Here is a 17,384-nt window from a genome sequence, read left to right as displayed (position 1 = left end):
CATTAAAGTCTCCTCCTAGAATGAAAAATGCATTAGGAAATTTATTAGACCAATATGTAAGCTTCTCATCTAATTTGTTAAAAAAAATGTCATTATCCAAAGAATTATTGTGCCCATATATATTTCCGAGAATTACAGTTTGTTGGTTAAGTGAAATTACTAATAAATGAAAATGACCTAAGCTATCCGATTCTGACCCTAATATATCCCCACCAAATTAGTTTCTCAAAATGCTTACACCAGCTGAGTGTTCGGTGCCATGTGAACTCCAAATATCGTTACCCCACTGAGATTTCCACCATTTGTAATCATCAATAGTCGATTGACATTCCTGAAGAAAACAGAAATCAGATTTGTGTTTTTTTGCAAAAAAAAAAAAAAAGAGCTTTTCGTTTGACTATCCCTGAGGCCCCTGGCATTAAAGGATATTAAAGACAATGACATGAACCACGAACAATATAGAAAACAAACAAGAAAAGAAAAGAACAAAGTATGAGTGAACCAAAAGAGTAAGCTACACTCGTTCAATCAAAAAGAGCAACAACCACAACAACAGCTCAACCGGGAATAAGGTGTTCAGATTTCAATTCAGAGAATAACAAAGACTATGCTTAAACTTAAGCTTTCAAGTAAAGATTTAAGAGCCCAAAGTAAAAGTAAATAATTAACAATAAAAAATATAAGTATGAAAATAAAGAAAGAAAAATATATAAAATATTATAAAATTAATAAATAGATAAAAAACAACTCATAAGTAAAAGTATTAAAAAAAAATCTTACACTTATTCAAGCTAATCACTTAGAAGAAACAGTTGCTTGTTGAATAAGCATTGCCAACATGTTAAGAGTTAGCTACGTCTTTAGCAGTCACTCTTTTACCCTCAAATCAAATGGACCGTGAAAGCCAGCTCTCATTCCTTCCCGTCTCGCCTTCTCTACCGTCGGCCACAGGAGAGATCTTGCATCCTTGTCTTTCTGCGAAAGATCCTCGAAGATTTTGATCTCCTTTTCCCTGAGAAGGACAGACGTTTTGGCATCTCTCCAAACTTTGTCCCGCTGGGACCGAGACGAAAATAAGACAATTATGCGACGAGAGGATCTTTCCGCAGCAGAACGAGGTCCCAGCCTATGAGCGATGTCAACTCCACGGGGTAGATCTGCAGCGATGCTCGGGGAGACCTGGCTGAAGATGATCATCTGCTTTACGTTCTCTCCTGCTTTCTCCGGAATACCAGCGACGCGAAGATCCCATCTTCTCTTGTACGCATCCGGGTCATTATACTTATCACGAAGTTAGACGTTGTCTTTCTCCAATCTTAAGATCTTCTTTTCCAGTTCCTCAGTTTTATCATTCAAATGCTTCACTTGTTCACCGTGGAATTCGAGGGAGCTCTTTATCTGTTTAATAGAGTTTGAGTTTTCAAGTACCGTTTTTTCAACTCCTTGAATTCGGCGCAAAGTTTCTTCGTGCATGGCCTCCATTCTCTGCATGAATCTCATTAGCATGGCATCACTCACTGAAGGACTGTCGGAGCTCAGTTTACTTTTTTTCTTAGGGTTCGGTTCAGGTGTATCGGGTAAAAGCGTGAACTCAGCCTGTCCAATTCAGCGTTTAGAGTTCTCCTTGCATAGTTGTGCATAGCAAGGAGAGTTTCTTCTTTATCCTCCATATTCACAAGTCAGCACAGCAATTTATAGCAAAAGCACGTGGATTATTATTATTAGCTTGCTTGAGCTGGCAAAGCGTCTTCAGTTTAGCTCAAATAGTAAAAATGCAAAGGAAAAAAAGATAATTAAAGGAGGCTACTTAACTCATAATATAAACTGTATCTTTCCAGTTAGTTCTGAACATGAACTGTTTAAAAAAAAAAAAACCGGGATCTGAGCAAAGTTTTTAAGAGCTCCTGCATACCTGTCTTGCTACGACGCCATCTTTCACTAAAAACACTTGAGTAAAAGTACCCATTCATATTGTTTTTCTCTCACACACCTTATAGTTCAGCTTCAGAAAACATCGATTCATTTGCGGCCGTGTGGATAAGAGTTGTGTTCGTTTTGCGTGTTTTTATGCGTCAACTCGGAAGACCCTTCTATGCAATAAATGACCGCGAACTCAGAAACAAAGCCAGAGATGGATTATTTTTCTACAAGTATCATCTGAGTCGCCATAAGGGTGAGTAAATTAGAAAATGTTCATGTTTGGTTGGTATTAAATCACAGACAATGAGATTCATGACAAGTTGTGCTTGAAACCTTTGGTTTTATTTACACTATTTACAATTCTTATTGGTTGAACTCAGTTGACATTCATAGCAAAATGTTCCCAATGTTGGATCTTATAAACATGAAAGCTTGTTCTGTAGCAGTTAAAAGTGATATTTTTTTACTCCATGATTACCAGATTAGATAAGAAACATGAATATATGTAGCATTTAACCCATTAATGCCCAGATCAGATTTTCTATTAATGTCTTTACTTGCACATCTTTTATATGAGCATATGTGCCGTTCTTTTGCAGTCTTTCACATAAGATTTAATACAGCAACTTGTGAGAGGTGAAAAGATTTTTGTATTGAGTCACCACATGACATTCAGCAAATTGTCTAAAATTGGCTTTCTGTGTGCCAGTAGTTTATTGTCGGAAAAATACTGTCGGAAGAAAATGAGAAATAAAGTCCTTGGCAACATTCACAGGCTTGTATGACTGTAAATGTAATCTTTTTTTTCCATGACCATTCAATGGTTGTTGGTGTTGTCCAGCAGATGGCAGTATTGCGCAGTTTTGGTGGCATCCCATTACAATAGCATCTTGTGGTGGGCAGTATTTCATCATCTAGTTTGTAAAGCTGACTCCGTATTTGGCAGTGATTTTAGGGAATAAACAAGTCTTTAATGAGATCAGTGGGGCAGTCTTCGTGGCGATGGAGAGGGTGGTCTCCGCACTGGGGGCAGATCATAATGCCCAGGAATGTGGCTGTTGATGGGCAGATCATAATGATTCTGAGGTTCCTGTTCCACAACGTTGCCAAGGGAACAGTGTTCTGAAATACAGTGAACAAACATATTTTAAATGCTGTACCAGACAACACTTCAAAGCCATCATGTTGTCATTTACCCTTATGGCCAAAAAAACCCCCAAAAAACTAACATTTAATCATTCCAAAAATGTGCGTTTCGACGTTTGGATAGACACCAAAACATTTTGTTAAGCTTTTTATAGTCCAGTGATTTTAATAAAATTACATTTTTGGGATGTCTTAAACACCTGGATGGTTTAGTGATGAATCTACACAGACAGATTTAAAATCATGTATTTCATAAAATATTTTGGTCATTTTTTATATATTGTCAATCTAAATATATTTGTATTGTCAAAAATATACATGAAAAATGCATTTTGCATCTGGCCCTCCGAAGTAAATTTTTGTCATGTATTTTGGCATTTGAAAGTTCAATTTCAAAATTATATTTCCCAAAGCTGTGTTGATTACAGCATATATATTTAATATTAATATATATATATATATATATATATATATATATATATATATATATATATATACACATGTATGTATGTATATATATATATATGTGTGTGTGTGTGTGTGTGTGTGTGTGTGTGTGTGCATAAATACTAATTGTAGAGATTTTAGTTTCTAAATATATTTTCTGTCAACATTCTCTAATATCTATATCTAATATATCTAATTTCTTTTAATATAACTACCTCTGCATGACAGATTGGGGGGTGTCATAACCGGTGGGCTGATTTCAGTGTAGGATCTTTCACGAGGCACTGCAGACTTCATCTCCATGTAGCTGCTCTCTGGAGGACAAGGTGGCAGGCCAGGCAGATCTTTGATGGTAGCATATGGGTTCTCACTGTTCAGAGAGCTGCTGCTCACTGCCACACATGAATCCTTCAACTCTGCAACCACAACATCATGTTAGACACAACTAAGATATATAGAAGAACATAATATAGAAGAAGAATATCTGGGGGACTTTTACCTTTGTTGTAGTGCTTTCCAAGAGTAGCACTATAGCTGTAACTTCGATCGATGCCAAAAGCCCCTGCAAACACAATTAGACCACATTCAATTTACTCGGACAGCCGCACAACACAGAACAAACTAAAAATATATTGCAGTCATACTGTGAAACTGTTTCCCAGTATCCATTACCTGGATCTTTAGGTGGCTCCTGGTGTTTCCAGCCTGGAGGAAGAGTTGCATTAGTGTCAGCCGCAAACAGACCTCTCCTCTCCCTCTCCATGTTCTTCAGACTGCAGAACAGCTGGTTGTTGGTGTTCTGTCAAAGCGTGAGACAAAGGAAAGTTGTGCTTGTAATATGTGCAAAATTCTGCTGTTGTAATCAATACTGCACAGCCCACTACGGCTAACAGAGATAACTGATTTATTAGAGGGTTATGCATAAATAACTGTAAAAATGAAGAAATAACCAATTCTTATGGAAGTCAGTATCTTATAGAAGTGCATTTCCACCACATAAGAAAAACATGCTTTGGTAAATGATAGTTATGACAAAATCATAATTATAATATTATAGAAATTATGACAAGTCCTACCAAATATAAAGAGATAAATTATGAATTATTTGTAATAAATCAATAATGACATTAAAATTAAATAAAATGATTTTTGTACTAATAACTTTTTAATCTCATAAATTTGAATTATATCTCAATTTTAAATTATACACTTTTTATCTTATTTTTCTAATTGACTTTTTATCTCATAAATTCATTACATTTCAGGAGGAAGGTTGAGTTAAATAGACTGCATTCTGGGATACACTTAACATTTAACTTTGAGCTTTTATCCAAAGTGACTTACATATGAGTAACATCTGAAGCAATTTGTGACAGAGCTAACACAATTCATAGTGTTCAGGTTGGCTACATTCTGTGCACAATATTCATATAGTAATAGTAGAATGCTAGCATGCTACTCAGAACATGGTATATGCCATGCTATTATACATATAATACCATAGTATTACTCACCTTGATGGCTCGGTCCTGGTTGTTGGGCAGGTGTGGCAGTGGAGGTCTGTTCTGAGACAGCGTGTGGTAACTCGGGTTTGAGTAATAGTGATGGTAGCTGTGAGGAACATCTACAAGAAATAAGCAAACACAAAATAAAAATGTGTATAAATATATCAGATTTTCAGTATAACAATTCCTTGTAGTCTTTAATTTGTGCAAATGAAATCAGGCACTACTGAAAGTATCAAAAACTCCCGTGGCTCATACCTGGCACAGCGTACTCTGAACTGACAGTGCGGGTTGAAGAGAAAGACACAACGGGTGTGTTGCTCTGCTTGTCCTGCTGTCTGCGCCGATACAACAACAAAACAGCCAACAGGAGCACAACCAGAATCACCAGCACCACAATTCCTGTGATCGCACCCCACGAGTCTTTCTCCACCGGAGACACGGGCACCATCATACTCAGCTCTTGCTCTGAAGGAAAACACACAGCCATTCACATTACACACACTGACAGCCATTCATATTTCAGTGTTTAACATACAGAAACTCAAATGTTTTTTAGGCTGCTTTTAATACCTGGTTTGCAGTCCTCGCCTGGTCCAGGTACACACACACAGTCTCCAGTGTGAGGGTCGCAGGAATGGTTGGGGGGACACGAGCAGGTCTGAGCACAGTTAGTGCCGAACGTCCCAGTCTGACACACTGCAAAGACAGACATTTGGCAAATGTTTGATGAACTGGTAGAGTGACAGACATATTGAGCCTGATCCAGGAATAAAAAATTATTTTCAGCTGAGAATTACAGTATGACTTATTTATTCTAAAACCACATCCAGGAAATCTGGCAAACAGTCTTTTCTAAGAGAAACAACTCTTAATATTCTACTTAAGCTTAATCATTGTAACACACAATGCAGTCATTTTCTTACTCCGTATTTTTGTCTTGTTTACCAGTACAAATCTAAACATTCTTCAATCAAGATCTATTTACTTAAGATGCACAATGTTTTGTTTTCTGACAAATTTATCAAAATTAAGTGAGGTTTTTGGTTAAAAAAATATAGGGATAAGTAGTGAGGTAAGAAAATCAACTTTTTTCAAAAGAAAAATATTTTTTTTTTTTTTTTTTTTTTTTACCACATTGGCAAACATTTGTCTTGTTTTACCTCACTTAATTTTGATGCATTTCTCAGAAAATTAAATGTAACATATTTGACAAGGTCTGCTGTCCAGAAACTCACATAAAGAGCAGTCTGGTCCAGTCAGTCCGGCGGGACAGAGGCACAAACCATCCTGGTGATGACATGTCGCATTGTTGGTGCACATGCACACATTGCTACAATGGCGCCCATACCGACCCATTGGGCAGGCTAGAAGTTAAACAAAAACAGCAATTAAATGATTTATACAAGCATTGAAAATGGGACTATGCTGTAGACGATTTGCTGCTATGGAAGTTATATGTTTAAATATATAATTCACACAAAAATGAAAATTCTGACATTACTTACTCGCCTTCATATTGTGAAGCGGGAATCATATTGTGAACTTGTATGCTGTTATCTTTTAGTAAATAATGACTAAAATTGTCAACTTTTATGGTGTTTTTAGCCTTTTATTTGGTCTTTGACAGATGTTGTTACTATGAACAATCATTGTATGGAAAAACTGCTTAATTCTCCATTTGAGTTTGATTTTTAGTTGAAATAATAGCAATTAAATTTTTTTTTATATGACCAATTTCTTTAAGTAAGTCTTTGCATGTGTGTATCTAACCTTGTTCACACAGGTGTCCAGTATATCCAGGCACACACAGACAATCTCCTGTTATGTGATGACAGGAGGAGGCATGTACACATGGTGGACATTGACGGCTGCACTTCTCTCCAAAGAGACCAGCACTACACACTACAGAGAAGAGAAGAGAGCATTGTCACCTGAGCTCTCAGAGACGCTGATGGATGCACAGGTATATACAGTATACTCACTGTGTTGACACTGAGCTCCCCAGAATCCAGGTTTGCACAGGCAGGTTCCCGTATGTGCCTGACAGGTGGCGGTGTTGAGGCAGGAGCAGGTCTGGTTGCACTGAAGGCCCCACGTTCCCTCTGGACACTGCTGTGTACAACGCAGACCTGCAGAAGAAATTGGAAGAGTTGCCTAAACTGGCATGTGCTGTTTGAGGTCTAGTGCTCTATTTTTACTTGAAAAAAATCATATTTTCAAAAAAATATCACATATGCATCACTTGAGTCTCAAACATAAAAATCAAGTTAATCTCAACAGATAATGAGGGGATTAATATTATATAATATTATTTCATATTAATATAATAGTATAATAAAGGTCTACACTGCATTATGGGTGATATCAATGGAGAGGAATAATTAAATATGCACAGAATGGCATACTACTCATACTATTTTTGTAGCATGCAATATCTAAACCATTCATAGTATGCACATTTTCTGTAGGCATGTGAACTTGACATACACATTTGCTGATATAGACCAGTGCATACTGCACAGAATACTGTATCGTATAATGCAATGTGCTTGGCTCATCCTTCCATTTCCTGAGTGACTGAGTGCTTCACTCATTATTTGATCAGCCAGAAGCTGCTTCTGCTTTAAACATTTATGACTGCATCACTCATACTGTTTTTGCATATTGAATGAAGTCCTACCTGTCCAGCCAGGTAAACACAGACACTGGCCCGTAACACTCTCACATCCTTCATCATGCAGACAGTCACATTTGTGTTGACAGCCTAGGCCGAATGTCCCGATCTGTTTAAACCAGAATGGAAATATTGATTCAGAACAAATAACTCTTGACTCTTCCCAGTGAAATTATACAGCTCTAATATAATTACTACTTTAATTTGAATGATGGCTATGCAGTATGTACTCTAAGCAAAAGAGTGTTATGCATTTGCCATCAGGTTAACTTTTGCTGATGGCATAAAATTACTGCAGATGACTTAGAAGACATGCTGAACAGTCATCATCACAGAAGTCAAATTCAGTTCATAGGAGGAAAAAAGTGTGACTAAATATGAATGACCTGCATATTCTGAACTGGTTTTTGTAAATCAAATACATGTGCACTGTATCATAAAGCAGATATTTGACCTACTGGACAGGGCTTGTCACAGGAAGCTCCTCTCCACCCTGCGGTGCACTTGCAAGAACCATCAGCAGGGTGGCAGAATGCTCCATTTGCACACTGACATGTGAAGTTGCAGCCAGGACCCCATGTGCCCTCTGAACATGCGATAGAACAGTCAAGTCCTCTCCACCCTAAACACACACACACAGAAACACTGTTGGGGTGGCATATATAGATAGATAAAGTTTGTTATATATACAGTATATAGTACTATATATATATTTATATAGTATATAGTATTTTATATCGAGAGAGCATTAGTAAACAATGTACCAGAACTTACCTTCCTTACAGAAACATGTTCCATCGATGGGAGAGCAGGCTATAGAATTTACACAGGTACAGGGAGACAGGCAGTCCTTCCCATAGAAACCATCCTCACAAAGCTTCTCGCAGTGCAGTCCCTACACACACACACACACACACACACACACACATAGGAATATTAATGTGGAATATTAGGTGGTATTGAAAAAGTTATTCTGTTTGTAATCGTATCTGTCCACTCACTGTGTATCCGGGTGAACAGTGGCACAGGCCCGTCTCCGTGTCACACACCCCTCCGTTCACACAGAGACAGGGCTCCAGGCATCCGTTACCATAATAACCATCAGCACAGGTTTCATTACAATATAGCCCCGCCCACCCAGACTGACAGGTACACTCCCCCTTCAGAGGATGACAGCTGTAATATCCATGACACAATCAATATATACAGTTACTCAAACTAATATTTTTTTTTGTTATCAAACAGCATTTGGTTAATAGAATGATCAACTGATTGGTCAACCCAAATAGTTTGTCTTTGTTCTCAGTGTTGTTATCATTAACTACACCTATTAAATACCATGAAAATAATAATTATTAAAAAAATTAAGATAATAATTTTGTTAATGGAAATAAAATAAAATATAAATATCAGATGAAAAACTTAAAGGGATAGTTCATCCAAAAATGAAAATTCTGTCATTACTCACCCTCATTTCGTTCCAAACCTGTAAGACCTCCGTTCATCTTTGGAACACAAATTAAGATATTTTTGATGAAATCGGAGAGCTCTCTGACCCTCCCATAGACAAGCAACGCAACTGAAATGTTCCCAGGTCCAGAAAGGTAGCAAGGACATCAGTAAAATAGTCCATGTGACATCAGCGAATCAACTTAAATTTTGAGAGGTTACGAGAATACTTTATGTGGTCAAAGAAAATAAAAATAACGACTTCATTCAATAATTCTTCTCCCCCATGTCACCGTCTTCCACCATTTTAGAGAGTACCACTCCAAAATGGAACTCTCGGTACTCTCCAAAATGGCTGGAGACAGTAACTCGGGGAGAAGAATTATTAAATAAATTGTTATTTTTGTTTTCTTTGCGCACAAAAAGTATTCTCGTAGCTTCGCAAAATTGAAGTTGAGCCACTGATGGAATGTTTTACCGATGTCCTTACTACCTTTCTGGGTCTGGGAAACTTTTTTATTTGCGTTGCTGTCTACGGAGGGTCAGAGAGCTCCACATTTCATCAAAAATATCTTAATTTGTGTTGAGGGTGAGTAATCAATGACAGAATTTTCATTTTGGGGTGAACTATCCCTTACAAATTAAAAATAGAAAATTAGTTGCCTTGGCAATGAACTGAAGTAAGATTAAGTACTAATACTACTAACTGAAAATTAATCTGTAATAAAAATAAATTAAAACTATAGAAAAATTACTAAATATTAAACAAAAATTAAAGGGGTGGTTGATTGCGTTTTCAATTTTTTAACATTAGTTAGTGTGTAATGTTGCTGTTTGAGCATAAACAATATCTGTAAAGTTGCAGTGCTGAAAGTTCAATGCAAACAGAGATATCGTCTTTTAAAATTCTGGCAGTTTAATGCCTACAAAAACGGCTCGTAGGGACTACAACGAGTTACTTCCCGGGTCCGTTACGTCACAAACCCAGATAAACCCCGCCCCCGGGAACACGCAGCAAAGGGGGCCAGGCCATGCTGCGCTGCTTTAGAGAAGAGGAAGAGAAAACTAGGGGTGCACGTAAAAATCTATTCATAGATGAATCACGATTCTGTCTTCTAATGATTCTAATGGACACATAACTTTCAAAATCAATGTTCTAAAGCAGCGGTTCCTGTTCCTCGCGTCCTCCTGCTCTGCATCTCTCTCTCACTCGCTCTCTCGCTCTCTCTCTCTTATTCAGATCATCAGCTCAGTGAATACACTTATTTTCACATAGCTATGAGAAGCGTTATACATGGACGCACGTGTGGTTGCTGTACTGTATTAAAGCTTTAATCAGAATAAAACTGTATATTAAAAGCTAACATAGTAGCATTTACAAATAACAGCGTATCTAAAAGTATGAGACAGCAACAAACAAAAACTTAGGCCTACCATTAAAAGCCGTGCTAGCACAGGTGCTGCGCGATCCTCTTCACTAATATTCTCTGCCATCTCAATTGGGCTCAAATTGATAAGCAATGTAGACGACACCATTGTTTACAATACAACCGGAGCACATGCCGCTGAGCTGAGGGGTGGGACGTTCAGGCATGCACTAGAGACGGTTTAGCCAATCACAACACACTGAACCAGCTAACCAATCAGCCCATCGCGTATTTCTGAGGGAGGGGCTTCATAAAACCAGGAAATGATCAGTGCATTTAGCAGAGAAGGGACAGACCGGTGTGGAATAAAGGTAAACTGTGTGAAAAATAATGCGCTTTTTATTTTTTAAACTAAGCATTAACATGTTAGTCTGCACCCCATAAACAAAATCAAGCCTAGAAAAAAAAACAGTCAGCCACCCCTTTAAAATAAAAGCTAATTCAAAACTACATAAATTATACTAAAGTAACTCTGGTTCTGAGAACAAAATTCATATAATTTTCTCGTGTTCTTGTAGTTTCAGATGTGTTCACACTGTGGCAAATCAAAGTTAGTGATCATCAGTAACAGACATGGAAGCACACAGCACACCTGAGAGTGTTTTGTGAGTTGCAGAGGCAACGGTGTTCGCAGTGCATGCCGTAAGTCCCGTCAGGACACATCCTGTGATCACAGCGTGGACCCTTAAACCCAGGCTCACACAGACAGCCACCGTGGATGTTATAACACCGGGCTCCGTTAGCACAGTCACACACACCCTTACAGTCCTCACCGTATGTACCCACGGGACACTCCTCGTTACACCTTCACAAGAGACACACATGCTCACTCAAGCGGGAATCATAAAGTATAACCATGCTGCTCAAATAACTATCAGAGGCTTTACTGTGGATTTCAGATTTTTTTAAGGTTCTACAAATCCATATTATATTATGGTCAACTACAAACTATAAGTTGACGTTTAGCAAATAGTTTCTCAACTGGTGGGTTGTGACCCAAAAACAAGTGTCAAGTCTGTTCTGATAGGACTGCAGATAGTAGAGAAAATAAAGCAAAATGCAAACATTAAAATTATGCAGACCTTTCTCCAGTATAGCCTGCATCGCACTGACATTGGCCTTTTTCTGGATCACAGTGGCCTCCATTATGGCACAAACATTCTTTATCACAGTTTGGGCCAAAACGGCCCGGTGGACACCGCTCAGTACACACTGCACCCTGAAACAGAGAGAGAGTGTCTAAAAATGGATGTTCAACAAAGAATAAACAAACAAAAAAACCACACAGCCAATACACAGATTTCTCACCATCCAGCCAGGAGGACACAAACACACCCCTCTCCCCTGGCAGATGCCTCCATTCTGACATGGGCAGCGTGCAGGACAGCGGCTCGGTCGCATGCATGGCTCCTCGCACCTGAGCGACAGAGACATGTGGGGTGCACAGTGAAAATCTGATTCAAAATTCAGTTAAAACCTGGACAGACAATGATAATGTTTTAGGACAGTAAAAATGTAAAACCACAAAAAATATGGTGTAAAATTATTAAGGAATATTTCAGATGCACAATTTCAAGTAAATTTGTTACAATGACCATGTGAACTCCTATGTACAAAATGTCAAATTCTGAGGATTTCTGAAATAAATTTTTCAGTTCAGCTTCTCATTCAAATTGGTATGCTGGTCATTTAATTTATAATGGAAAGGAAATTCAGTATTAATAGTGAAATTAACATGACATAACATATGCATGAAGTGATTTTTTTCAACAGTGTTGTTATTGTTAACCAAAAAACATTTTAGTAGTTGGAATAAAATAAAATGTAAAAATATTTTATGAAAAACTTAAAAATTACAAATGTTATCTTGGCAGCTAACTGAAATGCATACATTTAAGATGAAGTACTAAGATTACTAAAAACTAAAATGGAAATAAAACTGAACCAAATGATAAAAAAAATAAAAAAATAATAAAATGACATATATACATAACCAAATTACTTAAACTAAAATGAAAATGAAAATTATAAAAATAAATTTCAAAATACTGATAAATACTATAATAGCATATAAATAATACTAAAATAACAGTTTTCCAGTACTAAAACACTCAAGTTTCCTTAGACTGGGTTTTTGAAATAAATGCAGCAAAGATAAGGAAGACAGATACTGACTGTATATACAGTATCTCACAGAAGTGAGTACACCCAGGCGCGCAGATGGCACTAGGGACGGGGGGGACATGACCCCCCCAGATTCATAGTGACCCGATCCGTCCCCCTCACTGTCTCTACGAAAGGCAACATCAGTATATGGAGGATAAATCAGGGTTTCCGCTATGTACATTAGACTAAGTAGTGGCGGCCAGGCCACATGCACTAAGCCATTTTTGAAAAACGCTTTTGACCGCAGTGTCTGACCGAGTCCCAAAACACGTGCAGCCAATCAGCAGTAAGGGGGCGTGTCTTGTACTGATAGAGCGAAGAGAGTGCTCTATTTGAGTGCACAGGAGTCAGAACGTATATTAGCAGATCGACTATAGATAGAGATGGCAGATAAAAAAAAAGAGGAAAATATCATAGAAACAAAACATTAAAAAGAAGAGTTACAATTAGGCAAGAGGTAGGACCCGTAGTATAGATCGGAGCAGCTTTCCGGCGGTGGAGAGAAACTCAAGGAGCAGGAAGGGCTCGAATTGGACACCGAGGTTGTGTTATTTCTTTTTGATGGGTGAGTAACGTTGATTTTGCTTTGTCTCACACAACTTATCCTTGTTGGCTTTTGCTTGAATATGCTTTTGTGTCGCAATCGCACATACGCTTTATACTATGGACACCCCTAAGTGAAAATGAGTACACCCCTAAGTGAAAATGTCCAAATTGGGCCCAAAGTGTCAATATTTTGTGTGGCCACCATTATTTTCCAGCACTGCCTTAACCCTCTTGGGCATGGAGTTCACCAGAGCTTCACAGGTTGCCACTGGAGTCCTCTTCCACTCCTCCATGACGACATCATAGATGTTGAGCTGGTGGATGTTAGAGACCTTGCGCTCCTCCACCTTCTGTTTGAGGATGCCCCACAGATGCTCAATAGGGTTTAGTCTGGAGACATGCTTGGCCAGTCCATCACCTTTACCCTCAGCTTCTTTAGCAAGGCAGTGGTCGTCTTGGAGGTGTGTTTGGGGTCGTTATCATGTTGGAATAGTGCCCTGCGGCCCAGTCTCTGCTTCAGTATGTCACAGTACATGTTGGCAGCCCCAGACCATGACACTCCCACCACTATGCTTGACTGTAGGCAAGACACATTTGTCTTTGTACTCCTCACCTGGTTGCTGCCACACACGCTTGACACCATCTGAACCAAATAAGTTTATCTTGGTCTCATCAGACCACAGGACATGGTTCCAGTAATCCATGTCCTTAGTCTGCTTGTTTTCAGCAAACTGTTTGCGGGCTTTCTTGTGCATCATCTTTAGAAGAGGCTTCCTTCTGGGACGACAGCCATGCAGACCAATTTGATGCAGTGTGCGGCGTATGGTCTGAGCACTGACAGGCTGACCCCCCATCCTCAGAGAGTTCTTTGCCATGAGGTGCCATGTTGAACTTCCAGTGACCAGTATGAGAGAGTGAGAGCGATAACACCAAATGTAACACACCTGCTCCCCATTCACACCTGAGACCTTGTAACACTAGCGAGTCACATGTCACATTTTTGAAACAAGACCTACTATGAGGAATTTACCTCATAAGAACAGCACGATCTGACATGGCTTTATTCAGCAGAGAAGATCATTTCTGTCATTTATTCTTACCTACATTGGTTAACGTGTTATTTTTACATAAACTTGTATGGATTTTACTAGTTGGGCTTTTCCTGAACATCTTACCAAACTGAAATGTATTGTTTAACTTTTAAGCTTTTTTGTTATTCAGATATTTTGTAGAGTATTTCTATTTGTTAAGCAAAGAAGGTTACATTTTTTTATAAAAAAGTTTAAGTATTACAGTTGTTTTAAAGCTAAAAGGTTTAATTTCTATTAAGGTTTATACGGATTTTAAGATGTAGCCTAATTAGCGATTTGAATAATTAAGTTATTTATTGAGTAACTAATTTGACTAATTTACTAATTTTTACTAATTACTAAAGTAATTAGTAAAGTAATTTAAATACAATATTGATGAAGTAATTAGCAACTGTAATTAATTACTTTTTGAAAGTAACTTACCCAACACTGCATGTACCCATGCATGACACAACATACTGTACTGTATATAATGTCAGCAAAATGCTTTAAAATAAGGATAATGTTATGCTTTAAAATAAGGATAATGTGAAGTATGTACAAATATGCATAGGCATACATGACAAGAGTAAATTTAACATTTGAAATCCTTCCATAATATACAGAGAGCAGTAAGAAACCACATTATTATTCTAAGGTACTTCCTGTACTCACAGAGTTCCAGTAAATCCATCTCTGCACACGCATTCTCCAGTGGTTTTATTACAGAATCCTCCTGTTCCACACTGGCACTGCTGCAGACAGCTCTGACCGAACGACTTTGCAGGACAGGGGTCCTGACAGGAAGAAAATATGTTGATTCAAATAATGAAACTTTGAATATGCAGTAATCTGTAATATATTTGAACTTTATCGTGATGACATCATATTTACTTGAATAAAACAGGTCATTTGCATGCTACCATATCAAGCTCAATAAAGAGGTTGTTGGTGTGTTTTTACCTGGCAGTGTTTACCAGTGTATCCGGCTGGGCACTGACAGCTTCCTTTAATAACGTCACACTCTCCCCCGTTCTGGCACTCGCAGCGCTGCCTGCAGCCTGGACCCCAATGCTGGGCATCACATGCTAAACACAAACACAAATTCAGCTAAATCTGAGATATCAGCAAACACACACATGATAAAGTCTGTTCAGATGCATTTACATGAAGCTTTTCTTTGGATTAAAGTGGTTTTCTTATTGGTCTGACTGTGTTTGGATATTTGAGCAAATCAGTGCTAAAGGATTCCTAAATACTTGAGAGATTCTCTTGAGCATCTGTGGCATTTAGAGCATGACAAATTGATAGCGTGATTGACCAGAGAATTTGTACGGAGCTCAACAGAAGGAATGAGTTTCAAATGGGAAATTTTACAGATGGAGTTTGGCTGGACCTCAGAGAGAGCTCAGGCCAGCACTCACACAGGGATTGGATTTCGGTCGTGACACAACCTTAACTGATGACACGTACCCTTTAGGGGTTAAGAAGAGGAATCCATCACAGAAACAGGCGCACACACACACACGCACGCACGCACGCAGGCAGAGCATGTCAAGATGAAGAGCTCATTACCAAGAAAGCTTCTCTGGAACTCAAAGAGATCATTAATCAGAGAGGATCTGAGCTCATTTGGCTTCTATGATAGTTAACTTCTTTATTCCAGTGTATTGAATGGTTTCTTTCTGTTTTGATAGGAAAAAATATACAGTATAAAAATTTTATATATATTTATTTTTTAAAATTGTATTTATACTACCATTCAAAAGATTTTTTCATGTTTTCTGAAGTTTTGCTGCATTTTTTTGGTCAAAATACAGTAAAAACAGTAACATTGCGAGATCTTATTGCATTCTAAATGAACTGTTTTCTATTTTAATATTTTAAAATGTAACTTATTACTGTGCTGGAAAAGTTGAAATTTCAGCAGCCATTACTCCAGTCTTCAGTTTCACATGATCCTTCAGAAATCATTCTAAGGGTACAATATACAACAGTGTTTGTTTTGTGCTTTTTGAAAGTTTCACATACAGTTGACAACGTAGTAAAAACAATCCCACACTGATCTGCGGAAAATAACTAAAACTGCTGTATTACGAATGTCAGGCCAGTAGTTGACGATGTCACTTTGAAAAGAAACACTAAGCACCTGCTCACATACTGTCTCTATAGACTTAACACGCAATACACATGCGCATGACGTTACTGTTTTTACAAATTTTGTTATAGTTTTATATATTCTGCAGACTTTGGTTTATTCTACACTATCTTCTACTTCAGGACAGAGTTTTAAGCTACGATTACACTAGTGCGTTTTCATTTTAAAACGCATAACTTTTGCTATGGTGTTAAACCTGTTGTTTACAGTACTCCCATTTTCGGCCACTTGAAAATGGTGACTTTTGAAAACGCTGTGCAAACCCCGTTTTAGTTTGAAAACTCTGGGGTTGCGTTTCAATGTAAATGGATCAAAATGGAGACTTTTGAAAACGACGCTGTGGCTGCCCACATTCGCTCTGTGTGTAAACAATAACATCATGCTCACTGTTGTACGTGCATGAATGGTCATGTGACATGAGTTTTCGGTTGTGTAGTGTGGACAGAGATCTGAAGACGAGGATCGTACTAGTGTAAACAGGGCCTTAGTGTGCTGGGGTCTGAAATTCGGACAGCAGGGGATGTGAATGATTCCAACACCCCGCATTCACATGTCAGGCTTTAGGAACTGGAGCTCAACAGCTGTCTCGATTGAAACACTGAGCTGACACACAACCAGTTCTCAAAGCAAATTCATACCACTTTAAACAGACAAGTGGAAACATCAGAACTTGATGGATTTTCAACTCAAGGCTGCCTGCTTGACCATGAACTACATTATAAGTCCAGTTTTCTGTTCCCAAGCCCTCCTGCCCTAAAGTCCCTCAGGATTAATCAGCATGATCTGAAATGACAAACTTGTGATGGAATATTATAAACAATGAATATAAAGTGGATAATTTACACTCGCTTTGTTCATGTGAGTCTCATGTTT

General features: G+C 38.1%; 1 protein-coding gene across 2 annotated transcripts in view; it reads right to left on the bottom strand.

The window, feature by feature from the left end:
- Positions 1 to 2,242: 2,242 nt before the first annotated feature.
- LOC306877887 (uncharacterized protein) overlaps positions 2,243 to 17,384 on the bottom strand; it is a 41,347-nt gene continuing 26,205 nt past the window's right edge. For both annotated transcript variants that reach the window (XM_079429905.1, XM_079429904.1), the window contains 19 exons: positions 15,317 to 15,441; positions 15,029 to 15,150; positions 11,880 to 11,988; positions 11,654 to 11,790; positions 11,164 to 11,376; positions 8,697 to 8,871; positions 8,470 to 8,590; positions 8,154 to 8,317; positions 7,702 to 7,804; positions 7,004 to 7,150; positions 6,792 to 6,923; positions 6,257 to 6,385; positions 5,592 to 5,717; positions 5,277 to 5,486; positions 5,028 to 5,137; positions 4,186 to 4,312; positions 4,013 to 4,075; positions 3,729 to 3,929; positions 2,243 to 3,042 (listed from right to left, as the gene is read on the bottom strand). In XM_079429905.1, the coding sequence (XP_079286031.1) occupies positions 2,900 to 3,042; positions 3,729 to 3,929; positions 4,013 to 4,075; positions 4,186 to 4,312; positions 5,028 to 5,137; positions 5,277 to 5,486; positions 5,592 to 5,717; positions 6,257 to 6,385; positions 6,792 to 6,923; positions 7,004 to 7,150; positions 7,702 to 7,804; positions 8,154 to 8,317; positions 8,470 to 8,590; positions 8,697 to 8,871; positions 11,164 to 11,376; positions 11,654 to 11,790; positions 11,880 to 11,988; positions 15,029 to 15,150; positions 15,317 to 15,441 (2,657 nt within the window). In that variant the 3' untranslated portion in view covers positions 2,243 to 2,899. The remainder of the gene's footprint in view (positions 3,043 to 3,728; positions 3,930 to 4,012; positions 4,076 to 4,185; positions 4,313 to 5,027; positions 5,138 to 5,276; positions 5,487 to 5,591; positions 5,718 to 6,256; positions 6,386 to 6,791; positions 6,924 to 7,003; positions 7,151 to 7,701; positions 7,805 to 8,153; positions 8,318 to 8,469; positions 8,591 to 8,696; positions 8,872 to 11,163; positions 11,377 to 11,653; positions 11,791 to 11,879; positions 11,989 to 15,028; positions 15,151 to 15,316; positions 15,442 to 17,384) is intronic.

The sequence above is a fragment of the Barbus barbus genome (assembly GCF_936440315.1).
Source record: "Barbus barbus genome assembly, chromosome: 12".
NCBI lineage: Eukaryota > Metazoa > Chordata > Actinopteri > Cypriniformes > Cyprinidae > Barbus > Barbus barbus.
Note: the sequence above shows the minus strand (reverse complement) of the source record. Positions and strands in the feature narration are given on the sequence as shown.